This window comes from Macrotis lagotis, chromosome 1, assembly GCF_037893015.1.
Source record: "Macrotis lagotis isolate mMagLag1 chromosome 1, bilby.v1.9.chrom.fasta, whole genome shotgun sequence".
Taxonomy (NCBI): Eukaryota; Metazoa; Chordata; class Mammalia; order Peramelemorphia; family Peramelidae; genus Macrotis; species Macrotis lagotis.
In genome coordinates, this window is record NC_133658.1 from 436,546,021 (window position 1) to 436,564,019 (window position 17,999).

Here is a 17,999-nt window from a genome sequence, read left to right on the forward strand (position 1 = left end):
CTGTCTATGTGGAGAAAATTGCTTAAGAAGGATAGAAAGAAATTATGTTTTCCCTGAAATTTTTGGCAAAGATATAAGGGCTCCATAAATCAGTAAGGTACACATGCTGCCTATTGCTCATATTCAATTGGATTATTCAATAATCTAGTCAGTTGTGAGTGACTAAGAATGTAGGTGTTTTTTCAAGTCAGATTCTGGGTTTTTAGACATGCTAGTAAATGTCCCTCAGAGTGGGACACTGCATGGGAAGTGTACAATTTCAGAGATGGCAGGAGAAACAAGAAGTTAGACTAACTGTCCCCTAATGTTCCTTCCAACTCTGTGATTCTTTGGTGGGCTTTATCCTGAATAAAGAGCCTGAAATATACCAGGTCACAGAACAGGAAATCATAACCATCTGCACATCCCAGGGACCAACAGCAATAGGGCATTTCACCAGCTTTGGACAGGTCAAGTAGTAACATTCCCACATAGCTCAAATACTTGATTGTCCTTGAAAAATGGCTAGAGCTCAACCTACCCTATTGTGGAAACAAGAAGTCAATAGAGTTTACACATATTTTGGGGCTTTTTCGAAGTCTTGATTAGTTGTGCTGATCCCCATCTCCCTTATTTTTTGTCTTTAGAAAACTAAATGAAATGTTTTTCTGGGAGAAGAAAAGAGGGAGAATGAGGAAAACTATACTGATGTTAAAAAAAATAAATGTCAATAAAAACATTTTAAAAAGAAAAATATGGCCAAAGATAGGTTCGGTCATGGGTCAGAGCCATTTACTTATAGGGAAGGAGCCTCTCTTCCCATTTTGCTGAATAGACTTACAAAGAACAATCAGAAATTTGTTGGACTTCCAAGTCTCTTATCAGCACTTTCCCTTTGTACTACTTCCTCTCAGGTTTGACTTTAGAACATCTAATATTCACTTTACTCATAGAATGCAACAAAAACAATATAAAAAGTGGATTTTGACCCAAAAGAGTAAGACCTGGAATCAGTCTCTTTCTTTCAAGCTAATTTGTAGGCATGCCCAATGGGTCCTTGGACCAGGAAAAAGCACATCAGAAAACTACTACCTTGTGGATTCAGTCTTAGTAATGTCTGCATCGTTAGACAGTTCAAGCCAAACCTAAGGTCAAACCTGGGTTCCCCTTCTTTCCTGAGCAACATATAAGAAAAGGGAAAAAAAGGATGCCAGTATGGCATAGGGAGTAGAGCCATAGGGAATAGAATCAGGAGATCTAAATTTGAATCCCTCCTTCCTATGTGCTAATGTATTATCCTGACTCTAATGGAGAGTGGGATATCCTGAAACATTTTGAATTCAGTTTGTAGTCCCAGCTGCCAGGAAGAGAAAAAATGGTGATCAGTTGGTTTTCCAGTGAGCCTCTTATTCTAAATGGATTTTTTTGAACCTGGTCTGGGTGGAAATTGAAGGGACTACATTGACTAAATAAAAATGAAATGCAGGTTTGTAATTCAAGCAGTTTTGTGAAAACTGGATCTTGCTTGAAGATGTGGCCATTAAGACTAGATCCAGGTCTTTGTCCACTAAGTGACCCATATGAATACAGGTCAGCATGTTTAGGGTCCCACAAAACGAAGGCTAGGCTTCCAGAAAGATATTTTTTTACCTCATTATTCCCTTAGTCTTTGATGGAATCATTTATCACTGGAAGTGGTAGAGATGATTTCACTAAGATTGCTTAAATTCTGGCTTATGTACATTGAGATCCTTAAATTCAGAGATAGTTAGGGAATGAGTATTTCCTGAGTGCCTTTTATGACAAAGATTGCTATTTTACATGATGTAGAGGAACATGGAAGAGACTGGAAAAAAATAACGCAACTACCTGAGAAGATGACCATAGATAGACTTGGGAATAATTAGCAAATCCTGGATATAGGACCTTTGTTTTCTGTAAAGACTTAGGTTTGGTGTTTGGTCATTTTTTTTTTTTTTAGTTTTAGAAAGCACAGACCTCAGAGGGATTTGAGGTTGACCTAAGTATGGTGTCTAAACCCTGGGAAGACTGAGTGGCATTTCTCAGACCCTTGAGGTGATGCCCCCGGCACAAATCCTTATTCATTCTTCCCCAAACAACAGAAAAAAACCAGTATTCATCTCATAATTAGAAGCTACCAAGAACTGAATAGGGTTTTTTCATGGAGAAAGGGCACAAAACAGACAGTGCTTACAAAGTCCCAAAGACAGAATGGAACAGTGAGATGTGATGGACAGTTTCTCCCACTTACCCTACTTTAGGAAAAAGTGCCATCAGAAATTCCAGAAGTCTTAGCCAACATGTTATTTTGCTTTATATTGCTGGGTGGAATGAGGTGAAAAGAGTCAAAGTAGACCACCCATCCTTACTTTGGCGGGGGAAGCTCAAATTCTGTTCAAGCCAAACCTAAAGCATCTGAATGATATAATGGAAAGAACCCCGGATGTGGGAGCTTAGAATCTGGGTTGGAATCCCTTCTGCCTTTTACTACTTATATGACCTTAGGCAGGTCTTTTAAAATTCTGGGCCTTTATTCCTTGATCTGCGAAATAAAGGTTTCAATTAGATAGCTTCAGTTCCTTTCAACCCTAGTGTCATATACTTCTATTATGTTATCTAGGGAGTTAATACCCACAGATTAGGAGATATTTGGCATATGTCATATGAATATAGATCCTAGCCTAACTGCCTACTTCCTGCTCTGAGCTGACCACTCCTAGAGAAGAAAGTATAGGGTTGAAATGGTGAGATCATAGACTTAAAGCTGGAAGGCATATTCAAGATTATAAGCCCAATCTCATCATTTTGAAGATGAGGAACCTGAGACCAGATTGTTTAAGAGAATAAACCAAGGTCATGCAATTTAGTAAGAAAAAGCACTAGAATTAAACTGACATACTCAGACTCTGAATCCAATACTTTTCTGCAGCATCTTGGGCATAAATGGAAATCTGCTGTTCTTCCTAGAGGTTTCTGAAAGCTTGAATCTTCTCTTCATGGAATGGCATCCCTTTGGAGACATAATATTTTATTTCCCCATTGTTCCTCTCCCTTTCCCTCCCCCATGGAGATGCAGGTAATTGTCAAAATATCAGCTTCTTGGTATCAGTCTCTAGGGCTACCAATATAGTCAAATACTGACTCATTATTTCAATTCCATATTCTGCCTCTTAAAAGGTGTCCAAAAATTAGCAAAATAAATGTTAACAAGAGCTTGGACTGAATTGTTGAAAGAATGATTAATGAGCACTTAGAAAAAGCAGCAATGATCACATCAGAACTTCATCAAGAACAGTTCATGGGAGAATAATCTCATTTCCTTTTTGACAGACTTGTAGATGGGTTGGCAGGGTGCTGTTGGAAAATGTTTGCCCTAAATTTAAGCACTGATTTGATAAAGTTTCTCATGTTATTCTTGTAGCAAGTTTGAGATCTGTGGGCTAATGTAATTAAATGTATGCAAAATTGAATCAATGGCTTGACTTACACTAGTCATCAATGGTTGTATGACATCTTGGCAGAATTTTTTTCAATGGAATTCCCCAGGAGTCTGTGCTAGGCTGTCTTGTGCTGTGTAATATTTATAAAAAGGACTCAGGTAGAGGTATGCTTATCATATTTGCAGATGACTTAAAATTTCTCAGAGAGATCACCAATATACTGGAAGACAGAGTCAGGATCTAAAAAGATCCTGGCAGGCTAAAACACAGGACCAAATTTATTAGAATGGACTTTAACAGGGATACACGTTGAAGTCTTAGACTTGAATTAAAAAAAAAACACCACCAAAACTTAACGGACATAGATGAAGGAGAGAAATAAAGGCAATCAGGTGGCATAGAGGATAGATCCCTGAACATGAAGTCAAGGAGAACTGAGTTTAAATACAACCCCAGACACCTATTACCTCTGTGACCCTGGGCAAGTCATTTAACCTTTATCTGCCTCAGTTTCTTCACCTGTAAAATGGCGGGGGGAGTAGTATCTATTTCCCAAAGTTGTTGTATGGAAAAATGACAAAATATTGGTAAAGCATTTAGCCCATTACCTGACATATTGTAAGAACTTAATGAATATATAATCTCTCTCTCTCTCTCTCTCTCTCTCTCTCTCTCTCTCTCTCTCTCTTTCTGTCAGTTTAATTGCAAAAGATCTGGGGCTTTGGTAAATTTCAAGCTCAATATGAATATGAGAAATGAGTCATTTTTAAAAAAGCTGTTATCTTGGGCTTCCTAGAGGGGCATATTATCCCTATTGTCCCTGGTCAGTGCATATTGGGAGTATTGTTTTCAATGCTGAGGTGCAGTAGATGGAGCTCTGGGCTTGGAATCAGGAAAATTCATCTTCCCGAGTTCAAATTTAGTTTCAGACACCTACTATCTGTGTGACCCCTGGGAATGTTATCTAACTCTGTTTGCCTTGGTTCCTCATTTGTAAAATGAGCTAGAGAAGCAAACTACTCCAGTCAAGAAAATTCCAAAATGAGGTCTTGAAGAGCTGGAAAAGGAAAAAAAAACCTGACAGGGAGGGAGAAAAAGGGGAACTAACAGAAGGAAGGGAAGGGAAAAGGGCAAAAGGGAAAGGGGAAAGAAAGGGAAAGGGGTGGCTATAGGAGAGCAAATACACTGAAAGGGGTGGTATTCAGAAACAAAATACTGGGGAACATGGATAAAGGAAAAAAAAAGGAAAAAAAACCTGTTTCTTCTCTCTCTCTCTCTCTCTCTCTCTCTCTCTCTCTCTCTCTCTCTCTCTCTCTGGAGGAAGGGGGAAGACTTGCCAATTCTCTTCAATTATTTGAAAAGCTATTTTGCAAAAGATATATTAAATTTGGGCAGCAGAGGTCAAATTTAGGAGCAATAAATAAAAGAAATTACTAGTGGTCAAATTAGGTTTGATGTCAGGAAATGGGTCCTAACAATTAAAGTAAGTCAAAGGTAGAATGGATTGCCTCTGAGGATATGAGGTTTTTGTGTGGCCCACCCTACTTTTAGAGGTTTTCTAACAAAAATTGGACGACCAGGTAATTTTGAAAAGATGATTCCTATTCAGGTACAGCATACCTTCAATGGCTTCTGAAATAATGAGGTTGGAGATGGCCTCCATCTCTGATTCTTTATCACTTCAGTATCAAAAGGATAGCATTATATCAAAAGCTGCAGCAAATGCATTTGACAAAATATAAAATAAATAAAATAAATACAATCATTACAGATTTTTCCTTAACATAATTTAAAAAAGCATTTATCTGAAATCAAGAACTGAAAATCAAAACTAGAAGTTTTTCTACAGAAATGAAACAACCTTAGAAGTTAGCCTTGACCATTCTCATTTTTAATCTCCTATATTCATTCAGGTGCAATTATGGTTTAATCTACATCTACAACTTCTCTGATGTCTTTCTCCTTTTTTCAACCACATGGCCACTACCCCAGTTCAGGGCCCTCTGTTGGGCTTCTTAAGTTGTCTCCCTCATTAAGACATTATCCTTTCTAATCTAAAGTCATCTTCAAAAGGAACACATCTGAAGTGTGACCATTTTATTACCTGGCTCAAAAGCCTTCATTGTCTCCCTATTGATGATAATACAAAATGAACTTCTTCATTCTGCCATTTAAATTTCTCCACAATCTGCCTCCCACATATCTTTCTTTTTTCCTTTTTTTAAAACAATATTCATTTGTCCTGAACTTAAAATAAAATAAGCATTTACGTAACATAGTAGAATAAACAAGACACCATCTACTTTTCCAGTTTTTGCTCATACTAGAGATCCCTAGCAGCCATTCCCCATTCTAAACACACTAAGCTATTAGTTATTTTCCAAAATCAGGAAATATTCCATTTTCCATCTCCATTCCAGTTTGTTATATGTCTACCTCAAATTCCTAGAATTAATTCCTACATTTCTGTTTCTCAGTATCCTTAACTTCCTTTAAGGTTCAGTCCAGGTGCCACTTCCTCCTTTGTGAAGCCTCCTCTCACTTCATCATTGTTATTATTCTCTCCTTCTCTAAATGACCTTTTATTTATTTATCTTTGGTTTGTGTAGAATTCTCCTGGTTGAGTTTAAGTTTTTTAGGCATAGAAGTTGTTCCATTTTGTCCCAATCCTCACACATAGCATCATGCTTTGGACATGGTAGATCCTTAGTGCTTGTTGATTTGAATTGAACTGAACAAAAAGTCAAGAAATAAAGAGAAATAATCATAAAATTCAATGCCAATATGACTTTGGAAAAACTGATGCTTGAATATTGCTGGTGGAGATGTAATTTGTTCCAACCTCTTTGAAAAAGCTATATAGAATTATATGAGAGGAAGCATCATTTAGTGGGAAGAAAAATAGCTTTGAAAGCTGGGAGATCAATCCTGGTTCAAGTATCACTTCTGACACGTTAATGGTATGATTTGGGCAAATCTCTAAGCCTCCCTAGATTCTATGCAATGCTCTGAGAGTCTGATTTGCAGTGAAGGTGCTTGGGAGTTCACTGCCAGTAAAATCATAAGTTATAACTCTATATGGAATTTTATATACACCTACACTTATATGCATATCTGTATACACACACACTCTCTCTCTCTCTCTCTCTCCCAAAAAACCTTTCTAGTTTCATTATTTATAAATGAAAAACAAAACAAACTGACATAAAATAGCAACCAATAGCCAATGAAGGAGTGCCAATGAATTATGTGAATATAATAGATAATTATGCCACAAAAAATATTGAATATGAAGAATTAAGAGAAATACATGAAGATGTTTGATATGAAGAGAACAGAATTTTAAAAACCCAATATACATGTTGACTACTAGTATGGAAATAAAGTCAACAAAGTTTGGGTCAAGTACAGTAGACAATGTTGATACTACCACTATCAAAGTTAAAACACACATCCTTCCTGTTAACAATCAGTAAGCTGCAAAAATGGAAAGTGACGTGTACTATCAGTCTCAATCTTGCCATTAGGCATTTTTGTTTAATTGTTTTCGGGAAATGTACTTGGTAGGGTGAGGTTATTTGGGTTGGGAAGTGTCTGTTGTGTCAAAACAAAATGTAGCAATAAGTTAAAGAAATGACAAATATGAATTATTCAAAGGAAAAAGGGAAAACTCACCTGAAGCAATGAAAAGGGAAGAAAGCAGAATTGTAAGAATAATAAAAACAGATCACAGCTGTGTAATGAAAATATTACCAGGGAAGAACATTTCTATGGACCATAAATGGACACTTTATTACTACCTTGTTTGAGGTAATATATAAAGTACTCAGAAGAATGGTGAGTAAAAAATAAAAAAGGACAGCTTTGAAAATAACTTGTTAAATTTTTCATGTTCTTGGAGACAGAAGTAAGCATGGTATAAATTCCTGGCTGCTGGTTGTAATTCATTTTTTCTGTTCTACTTTACATAGGGAAATATTCATTTAGAGTTTGTCAAGTTCAGAATAAAACATAAACTTTAAAAAAGAAAAAAAGTAAATTATTAAAGGTGTATGGCTACATTTATAATCACTTTTTAATTATTTTGTTAGATTGTTCTTGTTTTTCTTTAGTTTCTATATATATACTAATGCATCCTTACATAAAAATTAGAACAAAATTTATTTAAAATAAATAAAAATAAAAAGTGATGGTCTGATGGTCCTGACTTTTGGGGTCCTGGGAATAATTATGTACCACAAACTGGGGTCTTTTTCAGTGATTGCATTCTCTGTTAAAAGAATAATACTTCCAAATGTGATTTTAAATTTTGAAGATATGGAAGTATCAAGCCCTACCTTCCTAGTGGGCCTGGGAGAAAGATCACCTAAAACCATATCTTCACTCCCACTTCCACAGCTCAAACCCTGGGTGGGCTCTGTTTCCTACTTTCCCTTTGTCTGTCAGTGGTAGCACACAATCCTTCTCATCACTCCAATACAGAACCTCAATCAACCTTCTGACTCCTCTCTCTTCCTTGTTATTCCTTTCTCCTGGGTTATTGTTAATAGCCTCCTAACAAGTCTTCCTGACTCCCTCTCAAGCCATTCTTCACACCATTTCCAGAATTATCTTCCTAAAATGTCTCTTTCAGCATGATTCCTTTCTACTCAAAATGGTCCCAACACTGGTCCCAATAGTATTTATTATACTTAAAGAATATCATGACCTTGCTATTCGTCACCTTCCATAGTCTAGCTTCATTCTATTTTAATAGCTTATTTTTCCTTCCTTCCTTTCTCACACCCTTTGATCCAGTTAGGTTTGACCCCTCTCTTCTCCATACATACTCTGGTCTCATTTCAACTACCACTCTTTTGTCCATTTTGTTCCTGTTACCTGGAATGCTCCTTTTCCCTCCCCTCTGGTCTCCAGTTTCTACCCATCCTTCAAAGCCTATCTCTGATTTCTACCTCTGCCTTCTCTCATTACTCTACCCAGAAATAATCTTTATGTTCTCTGAATTCTTGAATAATATAAGAGGTTGTATCATTAAGTGTCAAATTGCCTTGTTCAGATTGGGTTGCCTGCCAAGACTGTGTTTTGTGTCCCTCACTAGACTGGGAGCTCCTTCAGGCTGAGACTGTATATCAGTTTATCTTTTCCACAGGAGAGCACAAAGTTGTGCATAGGCTGTTGTAGTTTGTGGCTTAGAAGTGTTTGAAAAACTGCTGCTTTACTGAAAATGTCAGGTCATGAAAAGCAATCAAGTTTCACTAGCCTAGCCCAATCAAACTAGACATATATGGTTTAATCATATGTCACTGGTTTTAGTTACCTATTGCTGCCTGGGGAACTTAGCCTATCTTCTAGAGTCCTTCTACTGTTATAACAGACTTATACTAATAGATAAATAGCCAAGAAACTGATTCACCATGATCTGCCTATTTCAGTAGTCAGACTAAACCTTTGATGTCCTTTACTTACTGTTTGAGGTTATGAGAGAAAGGCTATATCCCAGTGTTCTCCAAATGATTACAGAATATCCCTTAATAGCAGTAAACATCAGTAAACAGAAGGCTCCATTCCCAACCTCCAAAAAAGATGATCCCACAAATAGAACTTGGTCTCCAAAAGGAACTATATCAGTATCTGGGGAGCTCAGTGTAGATAGCCTGATTTTATCTTTTCCTAATCATTATCTTCCTCCTTCCCTGCTCTCCCCAAATGACCTGCTTTTAGGATGGCACTTTCTTTTGCTAATCCTTAGCAGATTTGGGGTACCTTAGCAGGCTTAACTGGACTGGCAGATGGATAGACCTGAAGTTTATGATTCCTAGATGGAACCTTGGTATTTAAAGAGAAAAGAAGCAAAGTGGTGATAGGGGTAAGATACTATAGCGTGCTCTGTCCTACCCCCTGTCTCTAGACATATTCTTTTTTGTTTGTGGAGCAATGTGGATAAGTGACACGGGTAGTAAGTATCAGGAGTCTGAGGATTTGAACTAAGTTCCTCCTGACTCCAGGGTCAATGCTGTATCCATTATACCACCTAGCTGCCCTTCTGGGCATATTCTTTATGCTCTATGACAAATGGATCAAGAGGAATATTATAGGGAGATGAATACAATGCTAGCTTTGAGTTGGAAAGACTGCAGCCCTTCATAAATGGTTTTTCTTTTGATTAAAAAGATTTGGACTTCTATCACATATACAAGGCATGACTCTTCTGAAGTATCTCCATTTAAGTCTTCTCATTGGGTCCTTATAATATTCCTGTAAGATAGGAATACCTGTAAGACAGGCAATATGATAGATTCAAAGGATAATAGATTTGGATATGGAAGGGATCTCTAGTCCCATCTAATGCTAATTCCTTCATTTTTCAAATGAAGAAAGTGAGACTCAAAGTCATACAATTATTTAGTGTCAAGTGGGATTTGACCACAGATACCTAAATTTTCAAGACACTTCCTCTTTTCACTGTAGTATGCTGTCCTGAGGCCCAAAGAAGAGAATGACTTGCCCATATTCATCTTGTGAGTTAGTGACAATGGTCAGATTTGAAACTCAAATATCCCAAATTCTGGTTAATGCCCCATTCCATGCTCCAAAGGTGTCTAGACTCTAGGAGCAAGTCCTCCTCCTCTCCTTCCACCAATCCCAGGTTGGATACTGGTAATTAATAGTACAGACAACTTTGAATCTGGTTCAGACAAGGACTTGAAGGAAGTGAAACATGAACTTGACCAAGAGGAATTCTGGGGTGTGCTTTTTCCTACCCAATGGTTGGAGGAAACGGTGAGGTTTGGTGTTGGTCCTAGCTGGCTCAGTGGGGTTTTTAGTTTGGTTAGTATTACAGCAATAATATTTTTCTTTGGGTCTGGGTTGTTCTCAGTATCAGAGAAATTTCAGGCTATGATTTGCTTTGGTTCAAGCCCCTGTTTAGTTTTGTGTGCTCTTTACTAACCTCCTCCTCTCTCCAACCATCTCTTGCCACAACCCTGGAAAGGAACAGCAATGTGGTTCTAATCAAATAATGGTAACCCAGCAGGAATCTCCCCACCCCACTCCCCCCATTTCATCCCCTCTTTTATCCCCCCCTTCTTTCTTTTTCTCTGTGCCTTCCTTCCAAATCTATCCACCCCTTTAGCCCCTGAGCTGAGCCAGAAATCCTGGGGTCTCTGGGTCACAGCCAAAGCATTTTTCTTGGGTGCATGAGGGTACAATACCCTGTCACAGCTGTCTTCCTCTGGAATGGTTTTGTGGATTGAGCTTCTCTGCCAGCCAGCTCTGGTTTTACTGAAAGACTTGGATAGTCTATGGCCAGATTCATTATTCGAGGACCTTGCTATAGCCACTACTTACAACCTGCTACTCTCAGTTCCCACAGAAAATTTACCAATGACTTATCTAGTGCTGAAATGTCTAGGCTTCATGGCATCTTCAGCCTATTTAATGCTTCCAAATAATAGACTATGGACCTCTGTAATCAGACTGTCATCTCTGCACGTTGGATTGATTAGCTTCCTACTTGTCAAGATTCAGGGCCCATTACCACAGGTTCTTATGTAAGCAGGGAGGATGGGGATACCTGAAATGTCCCTCTCACTCCAAGCCTCTACCATTTGCCTTCCCTGGGAGGGGTGACACCAGGACAGCAATCAGCAATTTTTGGACCCGGCATGGCACAAAACATGTACCAGTGCAAGTGACAGAGAATATGCCCTCAAGATCTTTAAATCTGAACACCATAAGGATTTGACTGGGGAAGCTGCCATGGGTTATAAAAACTGTAAAGAAGATGTAAACACCAGGTTGTAGGGAGAAAGTGACTGTCAGGATAGGGAAGACTATAGAAACTTCCTATTTTATGTATTTATTTTATTTTCACAGATTTTTGATTACTATCTTTTGCTTTTACATTGCCTACATTTCCCCTGTATTCCTTCCAACTTCCTCCCACAGAACTAATCCTTCAATAAAAAGAGGGAAAATAAACAAAACCAAAGGAAAAAGTATGATGATACATGATTCAACATTCCATACCTGAGGACTCCTATCTTCTGCAAAAGAGTGAAAGGAGGTATGTCTTTATATCTTTTTTTGTTTTTGTTATTTTTTTCAAGGCAATGGGTTTAAATGACTTGCTCAAAGTCACACAGCTAGGTAATTGATAAGTATCTGAGACCACATTTGAACTTAGGTCCTCCTGACTTCAGGGTCTGTACTCTATCCATTGCACCACCCAGCTGCCTCATCTTTATATCTTTTCTTTGATACCAAGTTTGGTCATTATAATTTTACAGTATGAAGTTTCTATTGTTTTGTTATTTTGCTCTTTCCATTTCCATTGTCATGGACACTGTGTATGTTGTTTTCCCTGCTTCTAAGTACTTTGATTAGTTTGTATAAGACTTTAAACATAGCTTCCTATTTTAACTATTTTTGCTAATTCATAAAGTCTATTGATACTGTGCTAAAAAGACTTCCATTATACCAAAAGCAAATTAGGAGAGCAAGAAATAGTTCACCTGTCAGATCTATGGAGAAGGAAAAAAAATTATGACAAAATAAGAGATAAAGAACATTATGAAATGCAAATAGGATAATTCTGATTACATTAAGATAGTTTTTACACAAATAAAACCAATGCAACCAAGATTAGAAGGAATACAGAAAGCTAGAAGACAATTTATAGCTAGTGTTTCTGATAGAAGACTGATTTCTAAAATATAGACAGAATTTATTCGAATTTATAAGTATGCAAATTATTCCTCAATGGCTAAATGGTCACAGAATATGAATAGGCACTTTTCAGATAGGAAATTGAAACTACCTATGAAAAAATGCTCTAAACCATTATTGATTAGAGAAATGCAAATTAAAATAATTCCAAGATACTACTTCACACCAATCAAATTGGCCAATATGACAAAAAGGAAAATGATCAATGTTGGAGAGAATGTGGAAACAGTAGAACACTAATACATTTTTGGTGCAGTTGTGAACCCATCCAACCATTCTGGAGAGTAATTTGAAACTATTTCCAAAGGGCAATAAAACTCTGCATACCCTTTGATAAAATAATGCCACTACTAAGTCTGTATCCTAAAGAGATAATAAAAAAGGGAAAATGACCTACATGTACAAAAATATTTATAGCACATCTTTTTGAGTGGCAAAGAATTGGTAATTGAGGAAATGCTCATTAATTTGGGAATGATTAATCAAGTTGTGGTATATAAATGTAATGGAATACTATTGTACTAAAGAAGTGATAAGTAGGTATATTTCAGAAAATCCAGAAAGATTTACATGAACTGATGCTGAGTGAAATGAACAGAACCTAGAGAACACTGTACACAGTAACTGTATCATTTTGCAATGATCAACTTTGATACACTTAGCTCATCTCAGCAATACAATGATTCAAGACCATTCCAAAAGACTCCTGATGGAAAATGCCATCCATCCAGAAAAGGAACCATGAAATTTGAGTGCAGATCAAAGTTACATTTTTTTTGGTGGGGGGATTGGTGACTTTTCCCAAGATGACTAATGTGGAAATATGTTAAACATGATTATATATGTGTATAACCTATATCAATTTTCTTGTCATCTTGGGGGGGGGAAGAGGGAAGGGAAGAAGGGCAGAAAAATTTGAAATTCAAAATCTTATAAAAATTGAATGCTGAAAACTAGTTTTACAAGTAACTGGAAAAAATAAAATCCTATTTTATAAAATGTTTAACAAATTCTCCAGGGGGGAAAAGTGTCCATGGCACACTTTAAAGTTTACTATGCATTGTTAAAAGAAAAAAAAAACAACAAACTTCCAGTACACTAAGTATCCTGCACCCTTCTGGATCAGAGTTGAGGCTCAACTTTGCCTCCCCTCCTAAGCCCCCCCATCCTGATTCTACACATTTGGCTCCCCAAAATTCCAAAAACCTTCCTCTACCTGTTCACAGAGAGTGTCAATTGGTCCAGACATGCTTTGATCTTGTTCTGGGCTTCCAGGTGAGTCATGCTATCTGCATTCTCCCCATTAATAGCCTGTATCACATCTCCTGGGCATAGGTTGGCCAAAGCTGCCTTACTGCCTGGGTTTATCTGCAAGAGAAGGAAGACAGGTCAGTCATTTCCTGGAGGTAAAACATCACAACACCCTAATTCTCAGATCTCATATTCCAGAAACTAGATGTGTTGGCTCCTTATTTTATGCCAATCATGATAAATTCTTTTTGTTGAGTATTTTCTTTTTTAACCACAGAAGTAGTCCTGTACCTATTTTGCAAATCAGGAAACTAAGGTGCAGATTTGTCCTCACTTGGCTCAGTTTAGTGGCAGCTCCTGACTTCCAAGGTTCCACACATTCCCAAGCATGTGTTTCCTAAACTAAGAACATTCACAGAAATACTCCTTTGATCAGTCCTTCCCATGTGTAAACTGTTGGCCTCAGGCAGAGGTCTGTCTGGTCAGCCTGGGGAGAAAAAGGTAGACAGGGGTAGGAGAGGACAGAAATGGTCTCCAGATCCCTCAAGATCAGCACTTCCCATAAAGTAGTAACCATAGTCTTGGTTTGCAGAAGCAGCTGGTGGTCTAGCTGGAGACACTGTTTATTATTCCTCTAAGAATTCCTCACCTCATTTATTGCTTCCAAACAACAGAAAGTACCTCTGTTGCCTTTGATAATGTTTCCCATGCAAAGCGGTAATGAACAGATAGAATCTTTCTAGACACTAATGATTTCTCTAACAAATGGCCCACAAAGATGTGAGTCATGATTAATTTACACTATGCATGGATACAGATAAACCTCTAAGGAAAAAGAATGTGAAAACAAAAACACTGCACTCCACAAAGAATTGGAAGAATAGCCGCTCCACTAAATAGTACAGCTCCATCAACTCTAGGAAGAGTAGGAAGAGAATTAATATAGTACCTCTGTGTGCTAAACATGTTTTACAAATAGGTGGATAAAGTGCCTGGCCTGGAATAGGGAAGAGTTCAAATCCAGCCTCCAACTTGCTCCTGGACAGGTGTTCTCTCCCTAAAAGAGTTCAATTGTATTAAGGTTTTCCTAATACCTACGGCCAAAGCTGTCTGCTCCAGGATCAGTTAGATTGCACAGTGGACAGAATGCCATCCCTGCAGTTAGAAAGATTCATTTTCCTGAGTTAAAATCTGACTTCAGAAATTTACTAGCTGTGTGATCTTGAACAAATCACTTAACCCTGATTGCCCCCCCCCAAAAAAAAGAGGGAAGAAGGAAAGAAAGCTTTCTGCTCTTATTTTTTCTCCATTGACTCCATATTTCTCAGAACCACTACTATTAAAAAATGAAAGCATAACACTTTCAGCATGGATCTAGAGCTAAAAGGAGGCTCAGAGGTCATCCAATCCAAATCCTTAATTTTACAAATGAGGAGACTAAGGCCTAGAGAAATTAGATTAATAGCCAAAGGTCATCAAGTAGTTCAGAATCAAAGGAGGGATTTGAATCAAGGTTCTCCCTTTCCAGAACTAGCACTTTGTCCAGTATACCAGAGTCTCCCAGTTCCCTTGGTTCAAGGATACAGCTATTATCTCTCTATTCCTCTGTTTTGATTCTTGCTTTCTTTCTGTCACAACAAGCCTTGTGAGTTAGGCATTTATTTAACAAATCATAGAATCATGTCTGTCTTTCTGCCACAGCAGCTGGGCCAGATAGTTTAGAGGATAATTGCTTGATCTGGATTAAATCATGATTCTAAGAGAAAAAAAATTGAGGCCCCTTAATCTTAAAGCTTAGAGAGTGCAGTGGTTTGAGTACAGGGTTAGTTATTGACAAAGGGGCCCAGTCTGGATGGCGTGTGAATCAGAGTAGACTACAGCCTCTCCAGCCCTCATCCTCCAGACAAGAGTATGAATAGCTCAGTGTAGTTGGCTCCATTTTGGAGACAGTTCAGGAGTCAGGCCTGGGAGGGTCTCAGTTGGAGGTAGGATGAGGAGGGGGCTTTTGTTCTCCCTGCTTTCCTTCAGCTCAGAAGACTTCCTAGAAAAACCACTCATTGTTATACTAGGGGGGAGGAGCATGTATGACTTAAATGCTGGAGACAAAGTCTATTCCCTAAAATCAGAATGCTTTCTTAGAAATTGCACACTGGGGACTCAATCTTCTAGGAGAATGAGGATGGGCTTGGTCTAAAAAATAAAGACTAGCTGGGATCTGCCCCTTGTCTTCAGTGGCTGATTGATGGCACAGCAAAGTTAAACCCATGTTTACCTTCCTTGGGGAGATTTTTAGGGAGTGATGTGGGAGGGTTTGTCTGAGACTGCCAACAACAATGACAAGTCAGCAGATGATGTCTACAGGAAGTGGGTTTGTCATCAGATTACTGAACACCAATAGTATATGAATCAAGTCCCCTCTTGTTACCCATGTCCCCCATACTTGCACATGCACACATATATACACATTGGGTCCAAGTATATTTGGTTGAATATGAGTTGGGAGATGTTCTTTGAAGACCATACCAACTCAGTCATTGAACTGTGATCCTGTGGTCATCTATGACAGTGACATGATTGCTCAAAAGGCTAAGACAATCTTACTTAGGTCTCTCTTGGTCAGACCCTCAACTGAAGTAGTAATCAGTTGCTCACATAGAGAGGGAAACCAAGGGAGGTTGGCAAAGGGTAGGGCAACCAGAATGATAAAGAAATTGAAGTAGCAAGACTTATCAATCACTTAATCAGCAAGCATTTACTAAGAACCTACAAGAGCTAGGCTCTATTAAAACAAAACTGTCCCTGCCCTCAATTTGCTTCTATTCTATTATAGAAGGCAACAAGTACAAATATAAGGAAGTATATGCAAAAATAAAGTGGGGAGAGCACTAGCAGTTGGGTGTGGTCAGGAAAGAGAAGACTGACCAAAATTTTGAAGGATACCAGGGATTCTAAGAATCTCTTGAAGGAACTAGGAGGATGATGATAAATGACATTTATATAGTACTGTAAAGTATACAGCATTTTTACATGTTTTATTTTATTGGCACACTACAATTGTCTAAAATTTCCATTTTACAGATGAGAAACAGTTTTGAAGTCTAGATAATTCTTTTATGGTCACACATCTAGTAGCAAAGGCAATATTTGAATTCAGTTCTTCCTTACTGTCTTTCTGTCTACTTTCTTCCAGGCTATATCTCTGGAGAAAAGATAAAAAGACTTGGAAGGAAGAGTTAATGTGTGCTTTAGGGTATTTGAAGGGTTGTCCTATGCAAGAGAAGTAAGATTGATTTTAGTCCCAGAGGGCTGTAGTGAGATTAATGGGGGGGGGGGGAGAGAGAGAGAGAGAGAGAGAGAGAGAGAGAGAGAGAGAGAGAGAGAGAGAGAGATTTAGGATTGATGTTAGGAAAACCTTGTGAATAATTAAGAGCTTTCAAAAATGGCTATCTCAATAAATAATGAGCACCACATGACTTTTGTGTCTGGATGACACTTACCAGGTACACTGAAGAATTTCTACTCAGGTGGATTTTTGGTTCCATCTAACCCTGAGATTCTGGGAAGTTCTATTCTGAGCTGGGAGAAAGTCCTTTTCTAAAGGATGATTAGCTCTCAGCAGGAATAGATCTCTTTAGGGAGGATTTTTCTTTTCCTTCCCCACCTTTGAGTTAATGAGTGGTTTTCATTCTGACACCCTTTACCCTCCTCCTATCCCCTCACCCCCCCCCCCCCCACAATCCACCCCTTGGGCAAAGAGGAAAAGTTTGTCCATGGTCACATCTGTCCCCTTTGTAGTTCAGAAATGTTAGCAACTTGATAATACTATGGAGAGGGCAAAAGGAAAAGAGCTTATCCACTCACCAAAACTGCATAGAGAAATGTGTTAAACAGATCTCTAGGTTGAGGATGTGAACTTGGTTCTGTAATCATTCTAGAGACCATTTTGTTTAGTGTGATCAGCAAAGAATGAACAAACTCCACCACAAAGCATCCAGCTCAATTACAGAAAGTCCAGAGACTTCACTGTACTGTCACTTTGGGTCTTTTAAGAGTGCTGGGTATCTCAGCTTTCATCCTATCTCTGACACTTAAGAGTATCTTATCTACCCCTTTGATTTTGAGGAGCAAATAGTCATAAAGCAAAAGAACCTGGGTTTGATGGCTCTCTGGTTATAGAGGAACAAAGAAATATCCATTGAGCTCAGAGTCAATAATTAGCACCCCATTTGGCTCTAATCTGGCACAGTGTCTAATTCACTAGGTTCTCGTTCAGTCATTTTTCAGTTGTGTCCAATTCTTCTTGACTCCATTTGGGGTTTTCTTGGCAAAGATACTGGGGTGCTTTGCCATTTCCTTCTCCAACTCATTTTACAGATAAGGAAACTAAGGCAAAGAAGATTAAGTGACTTGCTCAGGGTCACAAAAATAGAATCTGAGGCTGGATCTGAACTCAGGAAGATGAGTCCAGTTCTCTATCCACTGCAGTTCCTAGCTGTTCTATGCCTGATATATAAGAAGCGATTTGAAAATGCTATTGACTAACTCATCATTTTGCATTAGTAGGCTCTCAGTAAGATAATC

General features: G+C 38.2%; 1 protein-coding gene and 1 long non-coding RNA gene across 6 annotated transcripts in view; one reads left to right on the forward strand and one right to left on the reverse strand.

Moving 5' to 3' along the window:
* Positions 1-17,999, reverse strand: part of PDLIM4 (PDZ and LIM domain 4) — a 99,482-nt gene that overhangs the window by 59,341 nt on the left and 22,142 nt on the right. For all 3 annotated transcript variants that reach the window (XM_074213278.1, XM_074213277.1, XM_074213279.1), the window contains exon 2: positions 13,384-13,535. In XM_074213278.1, coding sequence (XP_074069379.1) covers positions 13,384-13,535 — 152 coding nt within the window. The remainder of the gene's footprint in view (positions 1-13,383; positions 13,536-17,999) is intronic.
* The window catches only part of LOC141506468 (uncharacterized), a 117,857-nt gene that overhangs the window by 39,477 nt on the left and 60,381 nt on the right, over positions 1-17,999 (forward strand). For all 3 annotated transcript variants that reach the window (XR_012473901.1, XR_012473902.1, XR_012473900.1), the window contains exon 3: positions 11,388-11,505. This is a non-coding gene — a long non-coding RNA (uncharacterized LOC141506468). The remainder of the gene's footprint in view (positions 1-11,387; positions 11,506-17,999) is intronic.